The sequence below is a fragment of the Montipora foliosa genome, chromosome 9, assembly GCF_036669935.1.
Source record: "Montipora foliosa isolate CH-2021 chromosome 9, ASM3666993v2, whole genome shotgun sequence".
NCBI classification, from domain to species: domain Eukaryota; kingdom Metazoa; phylum Cnidaria; class Anthozoa; order Scleractinia; family Acroporidae; genus Montipora; species Montipora foliosa.
In genome coordinates, this window is record NC_090877.1 from 10,121,210 (window position 1) to 10,131,870 (window position 10,661).

The 10,661-nt window shown below is 37.7% G+C and overlaps 1 protein-coding gene across 1 annotated transcript in view; it reads left to right on the top strand.

The window, feature by feature from the left end:
* Positions 1 to 3,138: 3,138 nt before the first annotated feature.
* LOC137969399 (nuclear distribution protein nudE-like 1-B) overlaps positions 3,139 to 10,661 on the top strand; it is an 8,454-nt gene continuing 931 nt past the window's right edge. The window contains exons 1-8 of the mRNA XM_068815616.1: positions 3,139 to 3,392; positions 3,489 to 3,642; positions 3,838 to 3,986; positions 4,997 to 5,042; positions 6,189 to 6,279; positions 7,187 to 7,476; positions 8,205 to 8,305; positions 9,018 to 10,661. The exon at positions 9,018 to 10,661 is cut by the window's right edge and continues 931 nt beyond it. Coding sequence (XP_068671717.1) covers positions 3,283 to 3,392; positions 3,489 to 3,642; positions 3,838 to 3,986; positions 4,997 to 5,042; positions 6,189 to 6,279; positions 7,187 to 7,476; positions 8,205 to 8,305; positions 9,018 to 9,087 — 1,011 coding nt within the window. The 5' untranslated portion in view covers positions 3,139 to 3,282 and the 3' untranslated portion in view covers positions 9,088 to 10,661. The remainder of the gene's footprint in view (positions 3,393 to 3,488; positions 3,643 to 3,837; positions 3,987 to 4,996; positions 5,043 to 6,188; positions 6,280 to 7,186; positions 7,477 to 8,204; positions 8,306 to 9,017) is intronic.

A 10,661-nucleotide genomic window follows, 5' to 3' on the forward strand; every position in this document is an offset into this window, starting at 1 on the left:
TGCAGCTGCCAGAATCACGGTGAAAAACGTCGTTCAAGAGACACTGGGGATGCATAGTTGGAAAATGAGCAGGACCGTGAAACAGATCTTGAAAAGTATCCCGTAAAGATAGCTCAGTTTAAGAAGGGGGGATTGATTCCACTGGTGTTTTGAATGGATGAGACAAAGGTTAGCTCTCAACTACACTCTACTTTTAACAAACTGCTCTAACTTGGCCAGTGTTGAGGCAAGCTGGAAACTTTGTCGTCAGGTTTAGCCTCTAGGCCTCATGTCTTTTTACGCGCGGCCTATAACTGTCTTAAGTACGTCATCTAAATAAGTTGACCAAAAACGCCTGGAAAAAAAGGACTTGAAACGGTCAGTGTTAGAGACTATAAGGTGATGTAGACCCGTACGAGCGCTCTTTCCGGTAATCTCAGCAACCATAACCCTAAACTGCCCAAACCGGCTCCTCTTGCATGAGTGGAGAGTGGGAGAGACTCAGTGGAGAGTGCAACCTCGTTCCCAGGGTTATCTCCTACCCGTAGGAGAGAGAACCTGGGAACCTGCCGGAGAGAGAGGGAGAGGGTAGAGTAGTTCTGTGGTATGGACTAGATTTAAATTCTTTTGAAACAAATCAAATGAAAAGATTCCGAAACGTTTTGATACACCACTGTATATTTCCTCCTGGCTTTGTTGCTTCTTTTTCAGTCGATGCACAAGTCGAGTCTAGAATCAAATACCTTGGGCTCCAGAGGAATAAAATGATTTACGTGACCTTAAACCAGCGTTAAACGAAATCGTTGGCAGTGAAAAACTGTGGCTTTATTAAACGGTCAGTTTTCACTGCTATCTATTTATCTTGTTCTCTTTAGTTACCAGTCTTCTTAATTTTATATGTATCATATTTGAATTTGTTCAACCGTCACTTTTGAAGATGTATGCTGTAGCATACGAAACGTCAAGTCAAAAGGAAGATGCGCTTTATCATTATGTTTGTAGCTGCTGTTTGTTTTATGTTTTTGATTAAGTTGAAATGGCCAAAGTACAAGAATTTAACTTCTATACTGTACGTGTATCAATATTTCAATGTATATTTTGTAACTTCTCTGTTCGACCATAATTATTGAATGGGTAAGAAGCTACGTGGCAGACAATTAATATCAATCATTTTACAAAGATTCCATTCTTATATGTGATTCAGTATTTCTTCGGATATCTAGGTGATTCATGTACTTAAATTTAGATCATTTCCATTTCCGGCCATCTGAAGAAAAGGGCTCGGTCCACTTCCGGTGTGTGTGGAGCAATTAAATACAGAATATTCTGTATGTCCAAAATAGGTTAAGAAACGAAACGCCATTAAATTATCATCCCTGTAAAACGAGATCGCTTAAAATGAAGAGAAGTAAATTGAAACGACCGTAAGTAATAAATCCAATATTTCAAGTTGAATTCAAATCATCCAGATCATCGACAACCTCAAATGTCATTTTTGATGCTTTCAAGGACGTCCAACCACCTTAATACATATAACCGGATGGAAAAGTTACGGTCGAGTAAGAAACGAGGATCTTATTCTACGTTCCACAAATTTGCCAAATTTCGGAAGGAATGATCCACTTCCTCTTTCGAGTGTGCTAACATTAGAAAAGTGGTTTCATCCATAACTCACAGGAAAACCAGTGCTGCAGCGAGAAAGACACATCACAACGATACGGAAGCTTGTAAGTGCCATCTGACCAAAAAAGATCACTGACTTACTAGAAAAAGAACGTGCCCGTGTGGGTAGGGGAGACTGGATTTGCATGACACGTGCTCGTGTGGTAGACCGTACACATATGATACTGTCCTGCGAGTGTCTTGTCGGTAATATTGGACGCCGTGTTTTTATTTTCTCCAATCGAGCAACCTTTCCATTCTGCATTCTCGCACATTTTGCAAGATGCTTGCAGTCCTTGTGATAAGTGACATAACTGATATTGGTCTGCTAATAAATCTCACGCCCCTCTTTTTTCGCGGGTCGCTTGTCAGGTATGTCTTTTGCTACGGGGTCACGCTCAGGTTTCGCTGTGGTTATCACGCAAAACACATTTGTTCAAGTGCCTTGGGAAAGTATAGAGAGATCACGCACAACACAGAGTTTGGCCCCATAACGATCTTCCGAAAAAAATATATATACTATGAGAAAAAGAAAACCAGTATGACGTCTTTTATGATCTAAGAAACAAAATGTAACATTGGTTAAAGAAAGCTTTGCTTGGTCGTTTTTCGCCTAAATGATCTAACGTGCCGCAGCCGAAAAGCTTCGAGGTTACCCCCTTACAGGTACCAAGATGCATTTGTCTGGAGGTTTACTGGTTGTGGCTTGGTTTTAGTTACAGAAGGATTTCAGGCCATGACATTTAACAAAATGCCAATAATGAATAATGAATGAATGAACGTATGAGTAACTTTCAACTTGTGCCAAGGCTATCAACTTTTCAAAGCTTTTTTGGTTCATTTAGCATATTTATAATCTCTTCATCAAAATCTTGCAAAAAAAATATAAACTGAAGGACGTCGAAGTTGGAGGAGGTTACTCATTAAATGACAAAATACCGAAAGATGACTGATTTGTTTATAATAACAATACTTAGGCGGTTCCTCGTTTGTTTTATAAAACAAATTTAGCAGCAAATTTTCTCTTGGGGTGAGAGGCGAAAGAACTTTCACGAAAGCAACTGACATAAATTTTGGTTTGTATTTCTTTTGTTTTCTTTACATGTAATCATTTTAACCTAAGGGAAGGGCTGTGTGGAAAAAAAAGTCATTCCTGTGCATCTAGCAAAAAAATGCTGTATAATTCTTGTTATTCACTCAACCTGATTCTGAAATTAAGTAATTCTTTTATCAAAACATCCTGGATTCACTAAATGTCGAAATCGCGGACTATTTGACACCGTAAACAGTAAATGGATGGCGAGAGTATGGTATTCGATGAACCGAAGCAATCCACTTGTCACAAATGGCTGATATACACTTGTTCACGTTTGATTGAATATTTGCAATTGACTCTTGAGTAGAGTGCGCGTAAACACGCGAGGAATCTTGTTATCTCGTCCCATTTCTATCCCACAATCCTTCACAACTAGTGAGTTGACGTCATCAAGAAGAACGTTTACATTAAAATTTCGTTGTGAAACATCAAGAGGTTCATTCACTTCTGGTTGGATTAACCCAGGATTCCTTGTAGTTTCGTCGTTCGATTTGTATAGCAGTAAATATTCTGTGCTACTGGTTTTTCAACTTCTTGCCGCCCTTATGCGACAGCCGGGGATGAGTATTTCTACGGGCGAAAAGGAATTAGAATTCGCCGACCCGAAGGAAGAGGCGCGCTACTGGAGACAAGTTGCTGAGGATTTAGAGCGAAAGTTAGTGATTTTTATGGTGTTGTTGTCGATGACAATCTTACAATTTTAAGGATGAATGAATGAGGGTTTAATTCCAAGGTTTTTTTTTTGGTAAAGGTTGCAAGAAGCAAGGGATGAACTCGACGAATTTCAAGAAGGTAGTCGAGAATTAGAAGCGGAGCTGGAAACGCAATTAGAGCAAGCCGAAGCCAGACAGCGGGAATTATTAGCAGCAAAAACACGACTAGAGTCAGAGAACGAAAGCTTAAAGGTTAGCTTTGAAGCGGAAATATTAACTTTACGGTGTAAATTCTTTTCCATCGATTCGTGTACTGTTAAATGAAGTTTGTAAATAATGCAAAGACTTTCTGGCGTTCCCGTCGCCATCTTAAGCTTAGATTTGTCAAGCTTTTGATACGTTTTCGGCAGATCTGTTCTTATTTTTCTCCTTCTTTTCTCGCCTTAGGCTAGACTGGATGCAAGCCAAAACGAATCCTACCTCACGATATCGTCTCTACAAGACGAAGTTGCTCAGCTTAAAGCGGTGCGAGAGGAAGTTCAAAAATATGTTCGGGAACTTGAGCAAGCAAACGACGATCTTGAACGAGCAAAAAGGTGCAGACATTTTGTGGCTAAAACCCCTCGACCCAAAAGGAAGTTTTATTCTCTTTTTTTGTCACATTGTCATTTGATATTATTACCCAATGATATATTTTCTCTGACTATCGAATGTTGTCCTGTCTTGCTGATATACATGTTTCTTGCCGGCTTTCACATTGCAATATTTATTACAATGTCGATATTTAGCGAAAAACTGATCTAAATTTGTAGTCAAGTTATATCAAGTGTACCAAAGATCTGTGACTTCGTAAATGTACTTTAAAACCACCGGTTGAAATTTGTTCCTAATGCATGTACATTTCTCGCATGTGACAACCCCGCTTATCTGCTCATAGGAATAACTTGGATATCAAATTTCTGTTGTCATGTTTACTGTTCTTCTAAATAGATGCAAACCTTTTTTTAAACCCCCTTATATTCCTTTTAAAAGATTCATAATATTGTGTTTCATGAAGCAAACTGTTCGTTGATTGTCAATGCTAGATAGAAATGCTGCTTCATGTGACTTGTCTGAGACAGAAAAACGCCATTTCTCCCACACATAGTGTATTTGGGGTATCATATTACACAGAACAAGCTGCATTTTGATGAACATGAATTCTTAAAATAACTGAGTCATGTTGGACTCTCAATCAAAATATAACTGTAATTACTTAGACTTTAACTAATTACTTTATTTTGTATTTTGGAATGAAAATGAAATTTAAACCTCACTGCAGGATTGAATCAATGTTATCAAGCATTAATTGGTTGTCGTTGTGTTATTGCAAAGAATGAATTCGAAGATGGTCTTTTTAAGTGCAATTTGACAAAGGCATGCGACCTTTTGTGCACCCTTTTTAGTATTAGGTATTTGTGATAAACAGAATTTTTTAATGGTTATGTGGTTGTCTACATCTTGCAATCTAGATACTGCTCAAATGTTTTGTTCTTTGAAAGTGACTTGAAAATGTTAAAAAAAAAATATTGTCATGCCAATTCAATTGCTATGTTTATATTATCAGGGCGACTGTGTGTTCATTAGAAGACTTTGAGCAGAAGCTGAATCAGGTAATTCACTTGGTCTTGAGAAGTGTTTGCTTTTTAACATAGCAATAATAATAACCACAGGTTACATATTGCAGGAGACGGAGCCAAGTGGTTGGTAAAAGTTTTATCAGATGTGTATTATAATGTTAGATTTATGCAGTTTAATTAAGCAATATCTGTCATAATCAAGGCTTGATTAGGCTAATTTCCTTCTAATAAATTTTAACCTGACAGCCAAGCTTGGGGAAATAGAAAGCTTCAAATTCTTTATTCATTCCTCATCCACAATGTACATTCTTTTCTTTTATACTAGGCTACATTAGAAGTAGTAGTGGCTAGTAGAATATTGTTAGTTTTGGGTTTGAAAGACTAGAAAGAAAACACTGACCACGGTTCCATATTTTAGTGGTTTGATATCATACAGCTGTAGCTTGCCAGTGCCTTTTGTGTTGTAATTTGTCTGGTGAATTGGCCCGGGTGTACATCTTGCTTAGTCGCACTACTTAACCATATGAAGACAACTAGCCCTGTCCTTTTAAATTAGTTTAGTGGGAGCCTCAAAGCTCTATCCCTTGATCTTGATAAAAGAATGTTTGCAAACATTCCCTTTCAAAGAAACAACATTTTTGTTTTTAACCTGCCTACACATTATTTTAGAGTGAGTGTCAATTACATGTAGGAAGTTTAAATTTCATCTACTTATCTTTTATTTCCTTGTGTTGTTAATGCACTAAATTCATGGCATTTCAAATTTCTTTCAAAACGTTTCTGACAAATATACTTAAGAACCCCACAGCAACTCTTATCAGTTTAAAGAGTCACTTACTGAAGTTTTGATATCCTGGTCATTACAACTATTGGGTTACATGCACTCAATAAAAATTTTTTCTATGCCGTGGAATTCTGTTTCAACATTCTTTAATTAATCCCCCAGAAGATGATTAGCTTTATTTATTTATTTATTTATTCATTTCTTTAGAAATCAGTTGAACAGATTTGTTCTTAATCTAACACAGAATTATGAGAAGGAAAAGATTAGAGCTAGTAACCTGATGCTTGTTTAATAGAGTGTTAATAACACATTTGGCTATGAACCAACCCATTCTGCCTTTTTTCTCTAAATTTCAAACATATTTTAAGGTATTAGGTTCTGTTTCGTTATTACAGGCAATAGAAAGAAATGCCATCCTTGAAAATGAGTTAGATGAAAAAGAGACACTGCAAGAGTCAGTTCAGAGACTAAAGGATGAAGCCAGAGGTAATGCTGTCATAGGATTTGAAACTTATGCATTTCAAAACATCAATAATATTATTATTATGTAATCTTGACTTTATTTAAGTGGGATTGAAGAAGTTATTGACCTTTTGGCAGGTCATCTCATTGTTATCTGTTAATGTGGTAAGATTCCTCCTTCACAAATTTTAACATTTTGTTTGGCACTTTGGTAGTAGATTTTTACTGTATTATACATTTGTTTGTTACTTATTCCTTGATATGGAAATATTGGCTCCTACTTAGTCTACCAAACACAGTATAGTAACCATTGTTTGGAGATCATTGAATTTTTCTTGGCTGTTGCTTTTTCAATAGTTTTACGTCAGTTGTGTCGCATGTAATTTCCTACATGAAGTAAAAGCTGAAATATTGCGTTGCTGTGCACAATACAATAGTATTATTCTTATTGTTTTTATGTTTCTTTAAGTATATTTGGTTGTTATACTGGAACTGTGTATGTCTAGTAATGATCTTCAGTTGTTCAAAAAGTGGATAATGCTATCCACCAGATAAATCACTATCCAGCGGATAAACACTAGCAAAACCAATTGAGTCATCCAGTAAACAGCGCTATCCACCCCTCGAGTAACTGGGGCTGTATAACACCCTTACTTAGAGGTGCCTGGAGTGTGCACATTCATGGTTAGGTCAGAAAATACTGAAATCATTGCACAGGCTGAAACTGTTAGATAGTGACTTCTCCACCAGATAAAGTTCTCTATCCTATGAATGACTGGGGCCAGATGGCTATTGTTCAGTGGTATAGTGGGTTAGAAGCCCATTCAACCTTGGGGTTTTTCAGCTTCTTCACAACAGCTTCCCAGTAAGTTGCTCCTTGAACTGCAATGCTCTTTCTCTTCATAAACACTCTGGTTTCCTTCTTGCCTAGATCTCAGACAAGAACTTGCTGTGAAAGAAAAAGAGAGAAAGAAACCTGGTGACGCAACGGATTTGATAAAGGATAAAAACAGTAACAAAGAAAACAAGGAGCCATTGAAAATAGAGGGAACCCCAACAAAACCAGATGCCACTGCTCAAACTTCAGACAGTTTGACAAATTTGTCTACAGCTTCTATAGGAACATCACCTCTTCATGCTGGCTATGGTAGCTCTCCACTAACGCCTTCTGCAAGAATTTCAGCACTTAACATTGTTGGTGATTTGCTCCGAAAAGTTGGGGTGGGTACTAAATTTCCTTTTTGCAGTTAAGGTCTAAGTTAACTATGGCCATCTGCTAAACCATCATTACGCTTCTCTGTGATCCAGGCCATTAAATCTTGCTCGAGACGAGGCCGCGCGTCTTTCCTTCCACGATCTGCATGTTTCAGTTGAGGCATTTGCTGAAGGTTTTCCTTGCTTTTTCGCCGAAGATGGATGTTGCTTTCTGCAATACCATCTTGCTGGGCTGCTCGATTTCCATGTTCTGAAAATTGTATAATCCTTAACTTCTCTGCTGTGGTGTAACTTTGTCATTTCGTGGCTACTGTCGCCGTTGCTCATAAGTTACATCGATCGGAATAAAGACACTTTTCTTTTTATCGTGGTCGTGATATTCTGTTAAATTGATCATGACTAACTGTGATAGGTTATTTGTATCAACAATACCCTATTAAAGTCTAGAGTTTATTGTCTTTTCTATCCTTTGTTAACCACACACGTATGCAAATAAGGGTAAAGATTACAAACAAAAGGTTCCGTGCATAATGTGTAGTGCAATTTTTGACCAATAAATCGCGGGAAAAAATTGCGCATTATACATAGTGAATACGGTATCTAGCTTATCTCTTCTTCCTTTTTTGAGCTCCCACTCCACATGGGTTTCACTATCAGGTACCAGTATATCTTTAATGTTCCCCTATCTACTTTTTATATTATGCAAACTTGTTGCAATTATACTCTTTATTTAGGCTCTTGAATCCAAACTGGCATCTTGTCGCAACTTTGTAAAAGAGCAGCCTCGAAATCCACGAGGGTCTACTGGGTCTAGCAGTCCGGCAGAATCTCCAAGGTAAATGTGAAGTTTTATGGTTGTCTTGTTGTTTCAGTTAGATTGTATCTCTGCATTTTTATGCCATTTAAATTTGTGTTGTAATGCATAGAGGAGTAAAGTAATATTGCCAAAAAAACCTGTGTTTTGGATTTCACCCCTGGCTAGTTGACTAGCATTCTAAGGGTACTAGTGTTTCGTATGGGAGGTTGTGGGTTCAAAGACGTATTGGACCAACCCTTGCGGTCTTAAGTAATTTAGGGGGAACTGCTGTTTCTCTGGGGTTTTAGGATGTCAACATTAACTGTACGTTCTGTGGGGTATCAAAAGAACCAACACCTTGTTTGAAAAAGAATGGAGAACACAATGGCTAATGTGGTAGCTTGTCACCTATGTGTGGTACAGGTTGGTGGGTTGCTGGGTTGCTGTAGCCTTGCTAATGGAGTCAAGACTCTGTGAGTCAGTCCTGCTTGTTCTTGAGATAACCGAAAAAATAGATTACATCAGATCGGTGGAATGTTAAAACAAAGATCCAAAGATAGTAACACGTCATTCTGGCCATGAGAAAGAAGCCTGGAGTTTGTAATGATTGCCGTTTGGGTTTCTTGTTCTTGTTCTTATTAAGGTTCTGTCAAAACTCTGCTTTCCAAGCCTCTTCAAATCAAAATTTGTCCTGTAATAATGGTAATTGTGATTTTACATTACTTTAAAATGTTTTATTTCTTACTTTCAGGCCGAGTAGAATTCCAAAAAGCAACTACCAAAGCCCTGGAATTCAAGGTCTGGTCAAAGTGCAAGTGTAACAAAAAAACATCAGATCAACAAGGGATTTAAAAAACTGTGTTTGAGAATGTTTTTACTCGATTCTGCCACTTGAGTGGCAATGAACCATTGTTATTGAAACTTAAACCAACAGCCAAACTCACATTCTACGTTGAATGTAAACCAACAGTGTTCCCAAACCAGCTGGAGTATCTGTCAGATCAGTATCACTGATGACAGGTAATGATTCTTTTGGTGGGCTCATACTAGCATAGTAAGTAGTACACTTGAGCACTACTTCAGATGTCAATGGATTTAATTTCAGCTCAAGTGGCCTACTTTGTGGCCTTGGTAACGCATTTCTTTTCAAAGAAGCCAAAGTGCACTCTTAAGTCTAGTTCAAACCATCCTTACGAGGTCACTTACCTACTATCAAAACATTTCAGAAAGGGTCGTCAATCAAACATGCTTGTGGCATAACTTGATTGACAACCCAATTACTTGCTGCCTACTTTGAATTCTAATATGAACACTCATCACGGTAAGAAAACAGGGAGGATTTGAAGTGTACTTAAGGCAAGGCTGTTGCCTAACAGGAGCCCGGTAGCCTGGGGCTCCCAAAGAATAGCTCTGGGCGCCTTAATTTTTCACAGCAACACCTTTCACTTCATATGTTGGGCTCCTAAGTTCTCAGCATTTAGCTCTGAGGGCCCCTTTAAAATTTTCTTAGGCAGCAGCCTTGAGTTAAGGTATACTTACTCTGCTAGTATGAACCCACCTTTTTTTCTTTCCGCTGTTATCACTACTCGAGTGTGTGAAAGGGAGAGGTAATTTTCAGTCCATAATCTCTAGTTTCGTCTGACATCAGTTTTAATTCATAGTAGAATTTGTGTCAAATTTGTACAGATATTTTGTATTGCTAAAAGAACATTTTATTGTAACATAGATTCAAATTCCAGTAGTACAAAAAGATCTCATTTAGCAAGACGTTTAAGAATATTTAATAATTTGTGCAGAGATACCGTAAGAGAGGGAGAGAGTGCTATCATTAAAGATTCTTGAGTATTTATTTTTAAATGAAACTTTCCAGATGTTATTAATCTGAAGAGGCATTGAAATATCCACATAATAACTAGTTCTATTCTTCATTTCTTGAGACCTTTCAGGATTTGTTCATCTTGTAAAATTTGTTGTAGACAATAGTGTTTTTTCCAAAACCTAATCACCTACATCTACATGTAGCTGATTTCCATTTTGATTAAGATGGAAACTGTTATTGGCAAAAGAGACTGAAAGAAGTCAACAGCCAGGTTAACAATTTTGCTGCAAATGCACACTTTAACACTTCCCTTACTGTGCTCAACTCTGAACAGGACCAAAAACAAATGTCCGCTCCATTAAAGTGCCTATAAACCCCCCTTTTTTTGCTCAGAAGTATCTTTGCATTATACTGAGCAAAGTGGTGCAAAAGTCAAGTTGTTTTTGGTGAAAGCTGGAATTGTCTATGAATTTTCACAGTGGTGAAGAATCAAGGTTTGAAAGCCCATAACAGAGCCCGCAGAATTCACCGAAAGGGTGTGGGTCAAGTGTAATTTGTGACTTAAAACCCAGACTT